The 21,927-nt window shown below is 40.9% G+C and overlaps 1 protein-coding gene across 1 annotated transcript in view; it reads right to left on the reverse strand.

The window, feature by feature from the left end:
* Positions 1-562: 562 nt before the first annotated feature.
* LOC114654489 (synaptopodin-2) overlaps positions 563-21,927 on the reverse strand; it is a 158,211-nt gene continuing 136,846 nt past the window's right edge. Inside the window, exon 5 of the mRNA XM_028805067.2 lies at positions 563-2,045. Within this exon, the coding sequence (XP_028660900.2) occupies positions 1,494-2,045 (552 nt within the window). The 3' untranslated portion in view covers positions 563-1,493. The remainder of the gene's footprint in view (positions 2,046-21,927) is intronic.

Raw genomic sequence — 21,927 nt, forward strand, 5'->3', positions numbered from 1 at the left:
ATAAATAATATTAAATAAAAAATTAATAACACAACCCAAATGGAACAGCTTTGACGATGTTTTGGATTTTTCCAGTTTTGACCCTTTTCCTTTTCACTCGTCTATTCTCCCAGTCATTTCACTGATTTGGAATCAATTCATATTTTCTATTTGTTTATTTCAATCGTTTTGATTGATTTGCCACTTGTTTTAGGGGGTTTTTAGAGTCATAGAATTCATTACAATTTTGATGCTCATTTAAGTGGCCAGGGAGAGGGAAGTCTGGGCATCTCTGCTCAAGCTGCTGCCCCCGCGACCCGATCTCGGATAAGCGGAAGAGGATGGATGGATTTTTCATTTAACAATCTACGTTATAATTTGTATAATTTTGGCAGCATTTTGTATTTCAACGATTGACATCATCGTGGACAACCTCTGTCAGGGGTCGTGACCTGTGGGTGATCGATGTGACCAGGTTGTCTGAATGTCCGCTTCCTCATCCAATCCAGTTTGTGCTAAACGTCCTTCTACTTAAAACTTCGATTGTTTGATTCATTTGGTTGTGCTTGTGAACTTTTGACTCGGCTTGTTGATTGTGTGTTTAGATCTCTGCCCTCCTACGTAGTTCTCACTAAAATATGATGTCAGTTCGAACAGTTAGACAGCCCACCCATTATTTTGCTTCTGGTTCCTTCCCAATCATATCTGACTTTTCCGCAAACCGAAGCAGAAGAGTTGGTTTGATCGTTTGCTCCCTGGTTTTGACATCTGCTAGTTTCTTACTTCATATCATAGTAAGTTACGGTGTAATATCGTTGCTGCTCTTGCAGCCTGTCAATTTGTTCACCTGTTGAAGAACACAAATCTAGAAGCTGTGTATTTCTTTTTTTATATACGTGTATGCCAAAAATAATCCTGTTGAGTAGCCTACACAACTAAAACGTGACAATCATAAATATATTGTTTACTGTTCAGTTCATTACCTTATATCTCATCATTTGTATTGCATAAAACTTCAAACAAACTCGACATATTTTGCCGGATTTCTGTTGTGATTCTACAGTGCAGAGCTTGTATCAGCCAGCGGCATGCACTGCAAAAGTCATCAACCAAAAACTGTTACATAGTGACCCAGACTTACAGTACCAACTCCCTTCTTTTTATCAGATCCTGCCTACTACGCCAAATGCCACCAATCTCACTAAGCAAGCCACCTCTCGTTCCTATTGCGTCCTTTTTCTGTAGACAGACTATGAAACAATAGCATCATGTAGTCTGTCCATTTTACATGTCCGAAACATTCCACTTTCACAATGTTGCCCCCTTCTTCTCCTCTTTCATTTCAAGAGTCACACTAAACATTAGTTCACTTGTAAAGTTGAAAATCAAACCTCCAATCGATTTTTGTGTTACTGTGAATATCGACTAAAGAAATATTAGAATCACTCGATCCTAATAAGTGGGGTGCCCGTTGTTTTAGGTGAAGTTTTTTTCTTTTTATTATTATTATTTGTTTATCGTCTCCAGACCCTGGGGTACACATTGTAATTCGTGTCACTCCTAGCTTTTCCATAGACCCCACAGTCGGAACCTGATGCCCTGTACTGAATTTCAGAATCTGTTTTCGATCGCTGCGATTGAAAGACATATTTGATTGGAGGACCATACGAAACAGATGATGGTGGATCAGAAAGGGTGGTTTTTAAGGAGAGGGGATGCTGTTGGTACTGCTGAATCCCTTTGGAGGGTGGTGTGTAGGAAACCTTCTCTTTCCACTCCATCGGTGGCTCCGGTAGCGTTTTCCTCTGAGCTGCTGAAATAACACTGGCCGCGACAGACTCTTGAACATTTTGGTAAGTAAAGGCCTCGTCAACCAGACCCAGCGGACTTCTTGCAGCAGCCTGCCATGGAGTCGGTGCTTTCCCACCATGATCTATGAACGACCTTTGCTTCTGGAAAAGGCCATCGGTAGGCTGGAAGACAGGAGTGGTACACAGGGAGATGCTCTGGAAGTCGGAAGATGGCAGTCGTCTTGGCAGGCTCAGGGATCGACTCCGGTCAAGGCCCTAGGAGGACAAATTCAAGACATTATGTACAGATAAGCAGCTTGCAATGACAGACCCCACTTTATAGCGCTAATGAAAATTCAGGGACTTGGCACAGCGTTTCAAAGGGAAAGAGTAAAACCTGCCATTTGCTGAGCTACAGTGCAGCTGATGTTTTGAGGATTAGTAAAGTCTGAGTTTAGTGCTAATCTAAACCAAATGGAGATTGTCTAAAATTAATCACATATTAATCACATATTAATCAGCATTCTTTCACTTAAGAAATATAGCAAAAGTTAGACCTCTTATAACACTGCAAGATGCTGAGAAATGAGTTCACGCTTTTGTTTTCAGTCGACTAGATTACTGTAACGCACTCCTCTTGGGACCACCCAAAAAAAGACATCAATCAATTACAACGAGTACAGAATGGAGCTTCTAGAATCTTAACTCGGAAACGAAAATCCAAACACATCACTGCAGTTTTGATGTCACTACACTGGTTACCTGTGTCATTTAGAATTGACTTTAAAATACTGCTTATGGTTTACAAAGCCTTAAATAATCTGCTCCATCTTATATTTCAGAATGTCTTACACCTTACACTCCAAATCATAACCTTAGATCTTCAAATGAGGGTCTGCTTAGAATTCCAAGAGCTAAACTTAAAAGAAGTGGTGAGGCGGGGGCGGCCTTCTGCTGTTAGGCACCTAAAATCGGGAATAGCCTGCCAATAGGAATTCACCAGGCTGAAAACACATTACTGTAACAAGGCTTTCTCACAGCTTCATCTTAGTTAAATCCTGATGCTCTGTATATTCAATAAATGATCATTATTATTAATGGTGGCTCCAAAGTCCTTACTAACCCCTACTTTCTCTTCTGTTCTTATTCTGGTTTTCTGTGGTGGCGACCTGCGCCACCACCACCTGATAAAAGCACCGTGATGTCCCTCCATTGATGGATTAAAGGCCAGAAGTCCATATCACATTCTTCCATGAGAACCCTGAATACAATGAGGACTGATTGAGGTCATTGATGTTAGGTAGAATGCCTAGAGGAGGCTGGGTGGTCTCGTGGCCTCGGACCCCCTGCAGATTTTATTTTTTTCTCCAGCCGTCTGGAGTTTTTTTTGTTTTTTCTGTCCTCCCTGGCCATCAGACCTTACTTTTATTCTATGTTAATTAGTGTTCCCTAATTTTAATTATTTATTTGGTCTTTTTTCTTTTTCTTCATCATGTAAAGCACTTTGAGCTCCATTATTTGTATGAAAATGTGCTGTAGAAATAAATGTTGTTGTTGTTGTAAAAAAAAAACACATAAGAGGATATTAGGGCAAATTTGGATTGAAAATGAACTTCTTGAGTGAAAGAAATTTAAGCAGTTTAGCAGTAGTCAAAGCAAAGCTCTGGTACAGGCAAGATTGTTGTACCTCACAGCATTTAATAGAAGACAGACACGCGGTCGAAATAACAAAGTCAGTGTCAGTACTGAGTGATCCAAGAAACAAATACGAAAACTTAAACGTGAACAGAAATCATAGTCGAGAGAAACAGGACGGGATTATTTTGTCTTTTGATATCCGTAAACTTGGACAAGAAAGTGAACTTGATACCCGGTGACCCCAGATGTCACTGTAGTGCTAACCTCTAATTTTGCCTATTGAAACCATACACCAGGGGTGTTGAACTCCAGTGGCTGCAGGTTCAGTGACCAGTTTCCACTGCTAATTAACTCCTTTTTCCCTTCATTTTAATAGCCCTGTTTTTAAGGATTCAGTTCTCAGAAACAGAAATGAGATGTGAAACAAGCCTACAGATGACCAGCTAAACTGGGGTTTCAAACTTCAACCAGTTTCTTAATGAGAAGCCAATTCTTTGTGTTAATTAAACTCGTTATTTAAATCCATGGCTTGTTGCTGCTCTCATTCTGTCACAACAGACATTTCCAAAACTGTTGATCTTTCGTTTTTTTCTAAGAACACCGTCAAGATGTTTTGATGACCTGAGAGATCAACTTTACCGAGACCTTCACCTTTCTTTATTTTCAAATATTGTGTGATGGGTGAAGGTGAACTGGTCATGTGGTGGCTTGTTTTGTGTCTCCTTATTGTTTGGCTGCTAATTAATGAAAAAGAAACAACTAAGGGGTCTGAGACAAGTTAATTATGACTAAGGCAAAAGAAGTTAATTAGCAGCAAAAACTGGTCACTAATGAAGAAGATGATCAGAATGAAAACCTGTAGCCACTGCGGCCCACCAGGACTGGAGTTCGACACCCATAGACAAACCTCCTAGAAACAAAATGGCATTGAGGGAGAAACAGAAGGAGAATTAAGAAAAAGACGAATAAACGTAGAAAATGTTTTCTCTTTTGAGACCCACAAACTCAGATAAGATAGTGAATTTTATACCCCGTTAACCCCAGATGTCACTCAGGCGATGACCTCGAATGGTGCCCATAGCAATTCTCTGAGTTATGTCAAGTGACAATTAATAAAATCAAAGTACAGCAATTTGCAACCACCTGTAAAATGTAGTAATGATATTTGTTACCATTTGTGGAAGAAAAACCTGACGACACAACAAGAAATCAGCGACCAACGCTGAAACACTCATCTGAAATCAAATGTGTAAAGCAGAAGAGCACCCTAAATAAAAATCCTCTTTATGTTACGGTTTAGACAGGCTGTTATCTCTGGCTCATTTCAGTTTTTTATTTTCATGTTTTGTTTTTTTCTCATTATGTTTTGAATATTGTTTTGTTTAATTGAATTGGTATTTTCTTTAATTTTTGCGTTTTTTTTTTATTATTCTTTATGTCCAAATAGTTCATGTTTTGCATTCATTTTTTTTCTATGAGCATCCTGAGAAAAGTTCTAATTTTGTTCAAATTTCAAGTGTCATAACAAATGACCTGAATACTTCTGTCAATTGTGACATTACAACGTATTATTTTTAATAAATATATCAAAAAATCCTAAACTCCTGTTTTCACTCTGTAATTGTAAGGTGTGATATAGCACAGGGGACGCCAACTCCACCGTGGCTGCAGGTTTTCATTCTCACCCTTTTCTGTATGAGTGACCTGTTTTTGCTGCTAATTAACTCATTTTAATTGATTTGCTCTTGAAGACTCGGGCACCTTAATTGTTTCTTTTTCCTTAATTAGCAGCCAAACAATAATGAGATAGAAAATGAGCCAAAAACAACTGGTGTCCATCACACAATATCTGAAAATAAAGAAAGATGATGTCGATTTGCTCAGGACCTCAAAACATTTGAACAGTGCTGCTCTTAGAAAGAGAGAATCAACAATTTCAGAAATAGATAGATAGATAGATAGATATGAAAGGCGCTATATAACAAATAGCTAGATAGATAGATATGAAAGACACTATATAATAGATGCTGTAGATAAATAGATGTAAAAGGCACTATATAATAGATATGTAGTGTATTTGGCAGGATCAGATAGATAGATATGAAAGGCTCTATATAATAGATAGATAGATAGACAGATATTATCTGTTTTTAATGCACTATAGAATAGATATTTAGCATAGTTGGTAGGATCAGATAGATAGATAGATAGATAGAAATTCACATACTCCAGCAGCAGCATACTGATAAAAAACAATATTAATTTAAAGAGTGATAAAAATGCAGGTAAAACAGACAGTGACTTTATATTAATGTTAACATAAATGTCTGCTATTGCACCACGAGGGTAGCAACAAGCCACAAAATTAAAGAACTGGTTTAATTAACGACAAGAGTCGGCACCTCATTAAGCAGCTGGTTGGAGTGAAATTGGTTGAAGTTTGAGGCCCTGACTGAGTTGGTCTTCTGTTGACTCCCTCACTTCACATTTCATTTCTGGTTGGGTTCCATTTAAGGAAAGAAATAAAGCAATTCAGAGGAACGATAAAGAAATTCAGGGGAACAAATCTTTAAAAAGCAATTCAATTAAAATGAATTCACAAGAAGTTAACTCTTTGAGGGCTGAATATTTTTTCCAAAAAAAAAAAACAGTTTCTGAAAAGCAATGGCTTCGCAGGTGAGCTCAGACAACCCCACGTTTCTTCACTTTTCATTCTCTCCAACATACGTTTCCTTTAGGTGTCCCGACACCAGTGGTGTTTTTTGGTTGGGGGTCATTGTTGTGTTAGGGGCTTTAGCCCCTGATCTCAGGCACTTGGCCCCTAACCTTCAACAGTTCCCCCCTACCCTGTCCTAAGGCCTTCAGCCTGTTATCTTAAAGAGCCCAGCCACACATATCCTGACTGGGTGAACTCTTCACAGGGACCCAAAACACACACACACACACACACTTTACCTTCTGACATATGCTCCACTGTCTAACTGTGTTATTAGAGAGGGTGCTAAGCCCTTAAACAATGCTAAAGCTGGTGACACGCCTTCCAGACACCACTGAAGTGAACATCAACTCCAAAGAAAAATAGAAAGCTAAAAATAAGAGTTTGGACGGAGGAAATCTCTCTTAGGAAAAGTCAAACAGCCTCATTAAAGAAACAAGAACCACGGCCACACAACGTGAGGAAAAAACGCTTTCCTTTATAAAAGACAATAAAAGAAGGCCAAGAATAGCAGACATGGCCCATTGGAAAAAATCATAAAAAAAATTGATGGCTTTTCCAGAATATTGGAGTAAGCTTTAAAAACTAGTGGCTCTTGTGTTAGGCACATTTTTAAAAGTTGTTATTTTTATATACACAAACACATATACATACACATATATGTGTGTGTTTGTGATAGATAGAGTGAAAGGCACTATATAATAGAGTGAAAGGCACTATATAATAGATAGACAGAGTGAAATGCACTAAATAAAAGATAGACAGAGTGAAAGGCACTATATAAAAGATAGATAGATAGGTAGAGTGAAAGGCACTATATAATAGATAGAGTGAAAGGCACTATATAAAAGATAGATAGATAGGTAGAGTGAATGGCACTATATATCTATCTATTATATAGTGCCTTTCACTCTATCTATCTATATCTATTATATAGTGCCTTTCACTCTACCTATCTATCTATGTATCTATTAGATAGGTAGAGTGAACGGCACTATATAATAGATAGATAGATAGGTAGAGTGAAAGGCACTATATAATAGATATAGATAGAGTGAAAAGCACTATATAATAGATAGATAGGTAGAGTGAAAAGCACTATATAATAGATAGATAGGTAGAGTGAAAGGCACTATATAATAGATATAGATAGAGTGAAAGGCACTATATAATAGATAGATAGGTAGAGTGAACGGCACTATATAATAGATAGATAGGCTGTATATTTACTGTGTATATATGTATAATACTGTATATAAATACAGGGTGATGAACAAGCAGATATGAACTTGACATTTAACATTCTCAGATCTCCAATTTAGCATCACAGTGGGTCACAGATAAAGTCAACTTCAATATAAATGTGGAATTCATTAGTGGAGGTTTAAATTAAACTTGAAGGATTCAGTGTCTGCTTGTCACCCCATAATAAGCACTTAATGAAAAACAGATTGATGTAGATAGAGAGCCCCCTGGTGTTTAAGATGTTACACCATAATGTGTGCTGATGTAGGGCTTCCTTCCGACTCTGTGGATCAGTGTGTCAGAGCTCACATCTTTCCGCTATGGAGATGTCATTTGTAAGTTACTTTGGGTAACAACATCAACTGAATCAAAGTGGTTATTGAATTTACTGTCATATATTTGAAACAAATCAATTAAGTTTACGTAAGTTGAACTTTATGCCACTCCAGTGCCGTAATCTATGAGTAGTCAGAGATATAATGAACAGATAGATATGAAAGGCACTATGTAATAGATGAATAAATGTGAAAAGTACCTTTAAAATAGATTAATACATTTGAAAGGAACTATATAATAACCACAGAGATGTACTGGAAAGATACAATATATTAAATGGATAGATAATGGACTGTGAAAGGTGCTATATAATAGATAGATAGGAAAGAGGCAATAGAGAGATAAATATGAAAGGCACTATTGAACAAATAAATGGATACATTGAAACACACTTTATAATGATATATGTGAACGGTGGTAAATAATAAATTGGAAAGAGATAATAGATGAACAGATATGAAAGGCACTGTAGAACAGGTAAGAAGGTAAATGTGAAAGGCACTATATAATAAATAAGTAAGAATTAGGCAATAATGACAGAGATATGAAAGGCACTGTAGAACAGGTAAACAGAAAAAATGAAATACATGTTATAATGTCACATATGAAAGGTGCTATAATAAAAATTAAATTAAAGGCAATAGATATGAAAGGCACGATAGAGTAGATAATAGATACATGTGAAAGTCACTATAAAATACGAAATAGGTGATAGATATGAAAAACGCTCTGTACTAGACAGGAAAGAGGCAGTAGATAGACATGAAAGGCACTATAAAATAAATAGAGGCAATAAACAAATGTAAAAGGTAGTCTATAATAGGAAATAAGTGATGGATATGAAAAGCACTGTGTAACAGATACATGTGAAAGACACTATATAACAGATATGAAAGAGGCAATAATAAGATGAAAATGAAAGGCACAACAGAACAGATAAATCTGAAAGGCACTCTATGATAAATAGAAAGACAATAGATAAGTATGAAAGGCACTACAGAGCAGATAAATAGATAAATGTGAATGGCACTATATAATAGTTACACATGAAATGCACTACATATTAAATTGATAGGAAAAAGGTGATTGATATGAAGGATGGTATATAATAAATAAATATGAAAGGCACTATATAATAAATAGGAATGAGGCAATAGATAGATATGAAAGTTGCCATGGAATAGTTAAATGTGAATGGCACTATATGATAAATACAGGAAACAGTTGTTAGTTATGAAAGGCACAATGTAATAGATACATGTAGAAGGAATAAAATAATTAATAGATTGGGAAAAGACAATAAACAGCTATGACAGGCACTACAGAACAGACAGATACCTGTGAAAAGCACTATACAGTATAATAAATGAACAGAAAGGCAATATATAGATATGAAAGGCACCGTAAAACGTATAATTAGATAAATGTGAATGGCAGTATACATTTGATTTTTCTAATGTTAACTTGGATCGCTGGTAGGAACGCTGCAGAAAAGTCACATGTGGAAGAAGGTCACCTGCGATGTGTTGTGACCTACGTGACTGGACCTCCAATGCCTCCGGTCCTCCTTCGCCTTGTAGAGACATTTTAATAGATGGGCCCAGAGGGCTGTGGCAGCCGCCTGTAAAGTTTCTTTAAAATAACCCAATTAATCTACTCAGTCAGGAGTGACACCCTCTCTAGTTAACTTGAGTGACAATAGCTGGTGACATCAGAGTGACCAAGTCCAATCGCTTATTCTCGGTTCTTCATCCAGGCACGGAAACTGCTTACAAATCCTGATTTATTGCGCTCATTTTTTTCTCATAAAAGCCCTGAAGTTTTCCCCTCTGGTTAATTGTTAACCATTTTAAAAAAATGTTCCTGGACTTGTGTCACTGGGACGTTACGTAACTGTTACACTCAGCTAATGGACTTTAAACGTCGGACGCTTTTAACAGGAATCGGCTTAGCGCGGCGCTCCGTGTTCTCCGCTGCCCGGCTTAAGCTGTCCGCTCGCCGTTTATTTACAGGCTGCCGGCTTTACCCTGATCCGCACCAACCCCCGCCCCCACCAGAATAAAAAAAAGTCCGACGGCTTCAGTGACGTCACGACTCTCGCCCCGCCCCGTCGTCTCCAGATATCTGAAGCGGAGTTCAGGCAAATGAGATGTGGCTGCTGCCCCCTGATGGTAAGGCTGCGCAACTCCAACTTCATGAGTTTAATATCCCACTTTTAACGGCAAGGGGTGTTTGAAGTTATTGTATTCTTTTTTTGAATAATAGAAATGTTCCGAAAATAAGAATACAAAGTAGGAAGCTCAAAGCAGTTGCCCCCAGAAATGCCAGTCTATAGCAGGATCTGGGGGCAAATCATAAAGGTACCAGCATATTCAGCATACAAAACTAAGGCTGGAATTTGAACCTGGGATTCCATTGGTGTGAGGCAGTTATGTCAAAAACTGAGTCACAGTGCATTTATAAAGTCTTCAGCTCCCTTCACCTTCTGCACACTTTATTATGCTGAATATTGAATTTTCAATGGATATATTTTCAATTGTTGTTCAATCTTCACTCTAAAGCCCATCAGAAATTTAAAACATGGTTTCCGAAAAGGTTTGCAAATTTAATAAAAATAAAAAAACTGAAATTTCTCGTTCTTAGAAGTATGTAGACTCCTAATTCAGTACTTTAGTGAAGCCCCTTTGGCAGCAATTACAGTTTTGAATCTTCGTGGGTAAGTCTCTACAAGCTTTGCACACCTCGATTTGGGTAGTTGGTTCCCATTCTTCTTGGCAGATCCTCTCAAGCTCTGTTAGATTGGATGGAAAGCTTCTGTGAAGTGCCATCTTCCGTTTTCTCCACACGTGTTCTATGGGGTTGACGTCTGGGCTTTGACGGGGCAATCAGAGTCTTGTCCTGAAGCTATCTTATCTGTACACTTCATGTCATTGAACTGTTGCCCCAGTCTGAGGTGGCGTGCAATCTGAAGCAGATTTTCTTCAAGAACCTCTCTATATTTGACTGCATTGACTCTCCTCTCAGTTCTGACCTGTCACCCTGTCCCTGCGCCCCATGTCATGACATTTCCACCACCATGCTTCTCCATAAAGAGATGAACAGGTGATGAACAGTTTCTGATCTTTGCAAGACATGGTGCTTGCAGTTCTGCCCACAGAGTTATCTTTTTGTCTCACCAGACCAGAAGGTCATCGTCCTCGTGCTCCCAAAGTCCCGATGTATTTTAATCAAGAGTGGGTCCTGTCTGGCCTCTCTACCACATGCCTGGTTGATGAAGTGCTGCAAAGTTGGCTGCTGCCCCCAGCTGGTAAGGCTGAGCAAATCCAACTTGATGGGTCGAAATATCCCACTGTGGACAGCAAGGGGTGTTGTCCTTCTATTGGGTTCTCCCATCTCAGCAGAGGACTTCTGAAACTCTGTTACTGTCACCATTGGTTTCTTTGTCGCCTCACTGAACAGGCCCAGTTACTCAGTTTGATCAGACTGCCCACTCTAGGAAGATTCCTGTTCCAAGTTTCTTCCATTTCACAGTTCATGAGGCCCGTGCGGGCGGCACGGTGGCGCAGTGGGTAGCGCTGCTGCCTCGCAGTAAGGAGACCTGGGTTCGCTTCCCGGGTTTTCCCTGTGTGGAGTTTGCATGTTCTCCCCGTGTCTGCATGGGTTTCCTCCCACAGTCCAAAGACATGCAGGTTAGGTGCATTGGTGATCCTAAATTGTCCCTAGTGTGTGCTTGGTGTGAGGGTGTGTGTGCTCTGCGCCCTGCCCTGTGCCCTGTGTGACCCTGTAGTTAGGATATAGTGGGTTGGATAATGGATGGATGAGGCCCCTGTGCTCCTGAGGGCACTCAAAGCTTTACAAATGGTTTGATCCCCTTGCCATGATCTGTGCCTACCTGTGCCAGAGGTCTACAGAGAGTCCCGTAGACATGGCTTGACTTTTGTCCTGACCATCCATCCATTATCCAACTCGCTATATCCTAACACAGTGTTACAGGGGTCTGTGGAGCCAATCCCAGCCAACACAGGGCACAAGGCAGGAACCAATCCCGGGCAGGGTGCCAACCCACCGCAGCTGCTAGGAAATTTGTTAGGAAAATTCAGCTTTTGTTTAGTTGTCTCAAGTAAAGGAGGCTTTATGCATTTTAGAAATTTCAAAATTTCCCACAGAAACGTTTTAGCAAAATTTCAAACTTAATCTGTTTTAAAACAGAGAAACATTCATTTATGAAGGCCCTGTCACAATACTTGTCTTTTCCAGTGATTTTCGGTCTCGGTGAGTTTGACGCCCATGACTTCCCCTCATGTAGTGTCACATACCCAGCACCATAGTCCAACCAGTCTGTGACTCGCTCTTAAGTCGTAGGGGCGGGCTCTGTGTGCATGACAACCAATGAGCACTCTCCTGGAAGTACAAGCCACCTTGTATTTGTGTGTCTGTCCGGTTGCTATGTCTCTCTCATTGCAGCCGATGTATTAATAAAATGCATTGCATTTGTCATTCCAACAGATGGTATGTCACAAACAGCGCTCTCCATGCTGGGAGGACCCTGGATATGCACCCATGGACAGCAGTGCTACCACTGCTTTTACAAATCCTATACCAAATGCTACATAACAGAGACATATACATTGCATTTGTCATTCCAACAGATAGAATGTCACAAACATTAATAATAATAAATAGATAATTTTTTACATTTATATATCGCCTTTCTCACTACTCAAAGCGCTCTCCACGCTGGGAGGACCCCGGATACACACACATGGACAGCAGTGCTACCACTACATTTACAAATGTGATACCAAATGCTACATAACAGAGACATATACATTGCATTTGTCATTCCAACAGATAGAATGTCACAAACATTAATAATAATAGATAATTTTTTACATTTATATATCGCCTTTCTCACTACTCAAAGTGTTCTCCACGCTGGGAGGACCCCAGAAATGCACCCATGATCTCCTGACTGTGTGACAGCACCGCTACTACTGCTTTTACAAATCCCATACCAAATCCCACATAACAGAGACATATGCCTTGCATTTGTCATTCCAACAGATGGTATGTCACAAACAGCGCTCTCCACGCTGGGAGGACCCCGGATACACACACATGGACAGCAGTGCTACCACTGCTTTTACAAATCCCATACCAAATCCCACATAACAGAGACATATGCATTGCATTTGTCATTCCAACAGATAGAATGTCGCAAACATTAATAGTTATAAATAGATAATTCTTTACATTTACATATCGCCTTTCTCACTACTCAAAGTGCTCTCCACGCTGGGAGGACCCCAGAAATGCACCCATGATCTCCTGACTGTGTGACAGCACCGCTACTACTGCTTTTACAAATCCCATACCAAATCCCACATAACAGAGACATATGCCTTGCATTTGTCATTCCAACAGATGGTATGTCACAAACAGCACTCTCCACGCTGGGAGGACCCCGGATACACACACATGGACAGCAGTGCTACCACTGCTTTTACAAATCCCATACCAAATCCCACATAACAGAGACATATGCATTGCATTTGTCATTCCAACAGATAGAATGTCGCAAACATTAATAATTATAAATAGATAATTCTTTACATTTATATATCGCCTTTCTCACTACTCAAAGTGCTCTCCACACTTGGAGGACCCTGGACATGCACCCATGATCGACTGACTGCAAGACAGCAGCACTACCACTGCTTTTACAAATCCCATACCAAATGCCACATAACAGAGACATATGCATTGCATTTGTCATTCCAACAGATGGCGCATCACATATTTTAACACTGCTTTTATGAATACCATAACAAATGACAAATGCATTGCACTTGGTGCATCACCAAGTCATGATTAAGACCCTCACAGGCCCCCTGGGTGACTTAGCTCCTAAACAAATTGTTGATCATATTTTTAACAATTTTTACGGGCAAACAGCAGATTGTTTAATGCAGCATGATATTTTTTTACACTTGAGAATTCAGCACGAGATTCAGTTGCTTCATGGAGCTTCACACTTCGTCATTTTCTCCTGCAGATACTCAATCGTGTCATTGAGCACTTCCCCTTGGTCATTAATAGTCAATACTTTTATCATGTGTGTTGATTGATGTAAAGGCCCCTTGCCATTAAGGACCCCTGCGCATGCACACCCGGATTGTCGATCTACCCCTGTACATCACAAACATTTGTAGTATAGTGTTTTATTACTACAAATATTTTGAAAGCACCATCTGTTGGAATGAAAAATGCAGTGCATATTATTACTAAATGCATTATAAAATGCATTGCAATAGATAGAATGCACTGCTAGGTCTAATCTGATTCATTAAAATTCCTCCCACCTTGGATGGGTGGCCCAGCTAGTTCATATAATGTAGGGATGAGGAATAAAGCAGATGCCACATTCCACAACTTCTGTCCATATCATATCCATTTTTTTATTTGACTTTTCAAATGCATTTTGCAAGCAATTCAAATCTGATATGACCATTTGCCAATATCTGCAATGTTATTAAAATGAATGGCTACCTCAACTCAATGTCACATTACATGGAGGGGATGTCCAACTTGATGACTACAGTGGCCGATTGAGCATGTCAATTTACACAACAATAAATCACTGGGGGTGTCAAATTACATGATGGCGTGACCACAGTCAAGAGGTGCCCCCTAGTGGCAAAGATAAACGTCAAATCACAAGGGCTGCCAGTGCTTTGCCCCTTAAAAAATGTGGAGTCTATTTTGTGTAACCGTGATAAAAGTGTCCTGGGTTTAGATCACTGCCTAGTGACCACCTGCCTGTATGGGGTTGACATGTTTCTTCTGGCTGCTCCTAGAGGTTAATGGGTAGTTCTTACTACCCTGTACTGCTCTTTTGTTCCATCCAGGGATAGTCCGTGCCTGGTGCCACCCAGTGCTTCACATCCAATCTTAAACTGGACTAAGCAAATATGAAATATGTCACAGTCAGTGGTGCCCCCTAGTGGCAAAGATAAACTATAAATAATGAGGGCTGCCAGTGCTGTGCCCCTTACCAAATGTGGGGTCTAGCTTGTGTAACCCTCATAAAAGCATCTTGGGTTCAGTGTAGAGTGGTGCCCCCTAGTGGCTGAGATAAGCTCTCAACCACAGGGTTTCCATTTCAATAGCCCATTATTGTCTGTGGCCTTGTCAACTGTGTGACAAAAGTGTCATCTTAAAAAAAGCTGCCCAGATGGGACAATAGGATTGCAGGGGCATTTTATTTTCTATTTCTGTTTGGTAAATCAGTATGACTCAATGGCCCGCATGGTCCGTTTCTCCATAAATGATTTCCTTATATGCATTTGTCTAAGTGACGGAGCTCATGAGGCAAGGTAATTGTAATAAGGAGAGCAATTCCAGTATCTGAACCGTTGACACCGCCAAGCCAGAGCGTATCAATGTCAAATGAAATGAATGGCATAGCAAACGCCGACTTTAAGTCATGCTGGGACTCGATCTGGCAGTTTAGTGGAAATCTAATGAATGCAGCAAACCCAACATCTGATATGATGAGTGCTTTTGGACAGAAGGCTCAGCAAATACTAGCGGGCAGCTGCCGCCCAGCATCCACATCTCAGACAGGGGACTTCTTTGTCAGCCTGCCATCTTCTGAATTAACGGCCCAGTCAGGGGTGGGGGGGAGTCGGGGCATAGGACTTGTTTAGTAAATTGTAGTGCCAGGCTTTGTTTCACTGAGGCTTGGCATGGTAGTTAAGCCAGCACAGTGGGTTCAGAACTCTCTGTCTGTCTGGAGTTTGAATGTTCTCTCCATGTCTCTGTGTTTGTTTGTTTCTTTTCCCTCCTGGTTCTTCTCTTTTCCTCACACAGTCTCAAAGATGTCCAGGAGAGTTGAGCATGTGGGCATGTCCAAGGCTGCTACCCAGTCGTGCCAGGTTAGGCTCCGATCTCCTATAACCTTGACTTGGATTAATCGAGTTTGAGAATATATGTATGTGTGGGGGGTGGCACAGTGATGAATGCTGCTGCCCCAAGGAGCCTGTGCCCCGGGTTTAAATTCATGTGGAGTCTGCATGTTCCCCCTTTGTAAACTTCCCTTCAGGTATTTCACCTTTTGTTCCTCAACTAAGAAGACGTGCAGGAGACGAAATCAGACCCTTTCAAAGTGGAAAGTGAGTGTGTGTGTGTGTGTGTGACCGAACTCTGCATTGGATATGATCCTGCACTGTTGGCTCCTGCCTTGTGCCTGATGCTGCCAGGTTAAGCCCCCTGAACTGGTTTACGTAAGTTTGAGAATTATTAGTTATGTTATGCTACACAATGTGTTGTTCACTGCAGCAAGGGAAGAATACGACTAATATATCCAATCAGACAAGCAGACACAGAGTGCACAAAGATGTCAATATAATTATCAGAGGTGCCATCTGTGACAGACAGGTATAGGGCCAATGCCCTCCAACACCAGGGTACTGCTAGAGAAAAGTGGCAGTGGTAAAAGTGAGCTACTACAGCTGTGCCACTTATCAAACCTTAATAAAAGGAGGAATGTCTGTGTCTGCCCAGTTGCTAATATCTTTGTCACTCCAACAGATGGCACGTCACAGACATCAACACTGCTTTCACAAATCTCATACCAATTGGCATATAACAGAGACATGTGCATTTCATTTATCATTCCAACAGATGGCACGTCACAAGTATTTGTGATAAAATTATTGCATTTGTCATTCCAAAAGGTGGTGCATCACAAACATCAACACTGCTTTCTCAAATCCCATACCAAGTGACATATTATGGAGACACCTAACTTGCATGTCTTTGGACTGTGGGAGGCAACTGGAGCACCCAGAAGAATCCAATCCAGTCATGGGGAGAACATGCAAAGTCCACACAGTGAGGACCTGAAACATGAGCCCTGGTCTCCATAATGCAAGGCAGAAGTGCTATCACTGTGTCACTTGCTGCCCTGCTTGTACAAATCCCATACCAAATCACATATTCACTATTCATTTTTGAAGAAAGCTTTCAGCACCCCTTCGATTCAACAATTGGACACCCAACTATGCACACATGTCATCATCTTTTATCATCCTATCAGAGGTGCCATCTGTGACAGACAGGTATAGGGCCAATGCCCTCCACCACCAGAGTACTGCTAGAGAAAAGTGGCAGTGGTAAAAGTGAGCTACTACAGCTGTGCCACTTATCACACCTTAATAAAAGGAGAAGTGTCCATGTCTGCCCAGTTGCTGATATCTTTGTCACTCCAACAGATGGCGCATCACAGACATATCTAGCAATAAAAGGCATTGCATTTGTCATTCCAACCGATGGCACATCACAAACATCATCACTGCTTTCACAAATCTCATACCAATTGGCAAATAACAAAGACGTGCATTTCATTTATCATTCCAACAGGTGGTGCATCACAAACATTAACACTGCTTTCACAAATCCCATACCATTTGTCATATAACAGAGACGTGCATTTCATTTATCATTCCAACAGATGCCGCATCACAAATATTTGTGATAGAATGATTGCATTTGTCATTCCAACAGGTGGTGCATCACAAATATTAACACTGCTTTCACAAATCCCATACCAAGTGGCATATTATGGAGACACCTAACTTACATGTCTTTGGACTGTGGGAGGCAACTGCTGCCTCCCCAGCACGCCACCGCGTAGAAGAGGGCACTCACCACAACCGTCTGATAGAACATCTGCAGCATCTTATTGCAGATGTTGAAGGATGCCAGCCTTCTAATGAAGTATAGTCGGCTCTGTCCTCTCTTGCACAGAGCATCAGTATTGGCAGTCCAGTCTAATTTATCATCCAGCTGCACTCCCAGGTATTTATAGGTCTGCACCCTCTGCACACAGTCACCTCTGATAATCACGGGGTCCATGAGGGGTCTGGTCCTCCTAAAATCCACCATCAGCTCCTTGGTTTTGCTGGTGTTCAGGTGTAGGTGGTTTGAGTCGCACCATTTAACAAAGTCCTTGATGAGGTTTCTATACTCCTCCTCCTGCCCACTCCTGATGCCAGCCCACGATAGCAGTGTCGTCAGCAAACTTTTGCACGTGGCAGGACTCCGAGTTGTATTGGAAGTCTGATGTATATAGGCTGAACAGGACCAGAGAAAGTCCAGTCCCCTGTGGCGCTCCTGTGCTGCTGACCACAATGTCAGACCTGCAGTTCCCGAGACGCACATACTGAGGTCTGTCTGTAAGATAGTCCATGATCCATGCCACCAGGTATGAATCTACTCCCATCTCTGTCAGCTTGTCCATGAGGAGCAGAGGTTGGATTGTGTTGAAGGCGCTAGAGAAGTCCAGAAACAATTCTTACAGCACCACTGCCTCTGTCCAAGTGGGAGAGGGATCGGTGTAGCATGTAGATGATGGCACCCTCCGCTCCCACCTTCTCCTTGTATGCGAACTGCAGAAGGTCGAGGGCATGGCGTACCTGTGGCCTCAGGTGGTGAAGCAGCAGCCGCTCCATGGTCTTCATCACATGTGACGTCAGAGTGACAGGCCGGAAGTCATTCAGCTCACCTGGATGTGATACCTTTGGGACTGGGGTGATACAAGATGTTTTCCAAAGCCTTGGGCCTCTCCCCTGTTCCAGGCTCAGGTTGAAGATGTGCTGTAGAGGACTGCCCAGCTCCATCGCACAGGCCTTCAGCAGTCGTGGCGATACTCCATCTGGACCCGCTGCTTTGCTGGCACGAAGTCTCCTCAGCTCTCTGCTCACTTGCGCTGCTGTAATTGTGGGTGGGGATGTCTCTCCTATGCTGGTATCAGCAGAAGGATGTGTGGAGGGTGCAGTACTCCGAGGTGAGAGTGAGAGTGGGTTAGGGTGGTCAAACCAGTTAAAGAAGTTGTTCATTTGGTTTGCTCTCTCCACGTCTCTCTCGATGGTGGCACCCCGCTTCGACCTGCAGCCAGTGATGATCTTCATCCCGTCTCACACTTCCTTCATGCTGTTATTCTGCAACTTCTGCTCCAGCCTTCTCCTGTATGCACAGGTCAGCACTCATAGGGTGGTCTTGTTGAAGCTAAGGTCGCGTGAAGTTGGACGTTCGGCTGTGGGATCGCACTGTTTTTGAACGACACGTGGATGGAGGAGAGTGAAACCTGCTGAAATTCACCAACGGATGTCGGCTGAGTATGGAAATGAAAACAGCAGGACTCCATGAAAATGAAGTGAAGGGGTGCAAAGGTTTAATGCGTGAAGAACAAGTGGGACTGATGAGACTCGATCTGGTCTACCATCCACGTTGTGCACACAATGTCTTCATCAGAGGGACAAGACGCCATAATGAGATTTGTTTGAGCAGAAGGAGTGAAACCTGCTGAAATTCACCTTAGCTTCAACTAGAGTCCTGAGGTGTCAAACTCCAGTCCTGGAGGGGCGCAGTGGCTGCAGGTTTTCATTCTAACCGTTGTCTTAATTAGTGATCAGTTTTGGCTGCTAATTAACTTTTTTGCTTTAGTTTTAATTAACTTGACTCAGACCCCTTAGTTGTTTCTTCTTCCGTAATTAGCAGCCAAACAATAATGAGACACGAAACGAGCCGCCACATGACCAGCTCACCTGTGCCCATCACACGATATCTGAAAATAAAGAAAGGTGAAGGTCTCAATAAGGTTGATCTCTCAGTTCACCAAAACATCTCAACGGTGTTCTTCGAAAAAACAGAAAATCAGCAGTTTTGGGAATGTCTGCTGTGGCAGAATGAGAGCAGCAACAAGCCATGGAATTAAATAACGGGTTTAATGAACAGCGAGAATGGGCTTCTCATTAAGAAACTGGCTGGAGTTTGTAGCCCCAGTTTAGCTGGTCGTCTGTGATCTCGTTTCACATCTCATTTCTGTTTGGCTGTCATTTAATGAAAAAAAAAAATCAATTTAGAGGACTGAATCCTTAAAAAGGATTAAAATGAAGGGAAAAGGAGTTAACTAGCATTGAAAACTGATTAGGAAAAGGGTGAGAATGAAAACCTGCAGCCACTGCGGGAGATGCAGACCCGTGAAGTAGACTAACAGCTGAGAGCCTCACTGCGAGTCTTCAGATTACCCATAAGCCATTGCGAACGTGTTGTATTGAGTCAGCTTCTATCCAGTTGCTGTCGGTTCAAATTGCCTTCACTTTTTGATTTACCTTTGTACATTTTTGTTATGTTTTTTTGGCCCTTTCCCTTTGTGTCTTTTTAGAGATCTGTGTGGCTACCCAGACCACATTGGCATTGCCGTGTAATTTTCAAAATTGACTTTACTTTATGATTTAGTCTCTTACCCATCATAACATTGACCCAAATTCTTGCAGCCATAAGAAAACAAAGTGGTGTTAAAATATCGTAAAACTAACTATTACACTACGATGCAACACAAAATGTTGAAATAAACGAAACATTAATAATGTGACATTCGTAATAACCACAGTCCCCCACATTATCATTAAATTTACATGAACAGTAGCACAGAGTAATGGAAAAGGGTCCTAAAATGACAAACGTGATGTCACCAGAAAGATGTCATGAGCGTGGTGACCAAAAGAGAAATGAAACAAAAGGTAATGTTGACTTCCAAAGAAATAAAGGGTGACACACAGCATGACACTAAAATACCCCAAATGTCCTGTCACCATGACATCGTTCCAGTAAGCAGACCTGGAGCAACGTGTTATCCTGATAATAATAGTAATTAGTAACACATTTTATTTATATAGCACCTTTTACATGAGACCTGACAGGAGTGGACTGGATCTCAAAACCGGCACGGCATCCTTCAACGGAGTGAGGTGAGGAGGTCGACCACCCGGCCTGTTATTCATTGTCATTTTCATTAAATTTGTGATGAGTACGCGGCTCGCTACTTGCTATGAGCCTATGATATGAACTCTCTCTAAACTGCTGCCAAACTTAATCTGCACACTGTTGTTTAGACACAACTTAAAATTTGACAACATGCTTAGAAATAAAATTTAATGAAAAATAAAAATGTAGATAGATAGATAGAATTTGGTATAGTAGGCATGATTAGATAGATAGATAGAATTTGGTATAGTAGGCATGATTAGATAGATAGATAGAATTTGGCATAGTAGGCATGATTAGATAGATTGAATTTGGTATAGTAGGCATGATTAGATAGATAGATAGAATTTGGCATAGTAGGCATGATTAGATAGATTGAATTTGGTATAGTAGGCATGATTAGATAGATAGATAGATAGATAGATAGAATTTGGTATAGTAGGCATGATTAGATAGATAGATAGATAGAATTTGGTATAGTAGGCATGATTAGATAGATAGATAGATAGAATTTGGTATAGTAGGCATGATTAGATAGATAGATAGAATTTGGCATAGTAGGCATGATTAGATAGATTGAATTTGGTATAGTAGGCATGATTAGATAGATAGATAGATAGATAGATAGATAGATAGATACTTTATTAATCCCAAGGGGAAATTCACATACTCCAGCATCAGCATACTGATAAAGAACAATATTAAATTAAAGACTGATAACAATGCAGGTATACAGACAGACAATAACTTTGTATAATTTTAACGTTTAGTAACACGGCTTACACGTTATTAAGAGTATATGTCCAATATCAACGTCATGTCCAAGTGCCAGTACCCTAGTAGGCCAGTAGCTGTTCATTTACAATGGAATAAATGAAAACCGAGGTTATAACAAAAACCTCGCATGATTGAAATGTTCCATTAACTTAACGATAAACTACAAATGTTCCGTCCTAATATGAAAAGTCCCTATCCTGTGCTTTATAACTTATCACACTAATAATTGCAGCTAAAACCCACTATCGCTCACCCTGACGACCAGAGAACAATAAAATCCATAATACATAATCTAAACTAATTATTAGTACAGAAGAATTTAAATAGACGGCACGGTGGCGTAGTGGGTAGCACTGCTGCCTCGCAGTTAGGAGACCTGGGTTCGCTTCCCGGGTCCTCCCTGCGTGGAGTTTGCATGTTCTCTCCGTGGGTTTCCTCCGAGTACTCCGACTTACTCCCACAGTCCAAAGACATGCAGGTTAGGTGGATTGGAGATTCCAAATTGAAGATGTGAGTTCCAAAATCTGCTAATTACACATTTTGGTAAAATTTAGTGAACACGTGATTGTGACTTTTCATGCAGTTGGTCATGCGCCGAAAATATGTTTGAGCTTC

The sequence above is a fragment of the Erpetoichthys calabaricus genome, chromosome 7 (assembly GCF_900747795.2).
Source record: "Erpetoichthys calabaricus chromosome 7, fErpCal1.3, whole genome shotgun sequence".
In the NCBI taxonomy this organism is placed as follows: Eukaryota; Metazoa; Chordata; class Cladistia; order Polypteriformes; family Polypteridae; genus Erpetoichthys; species Erpetoichthys calabaricus.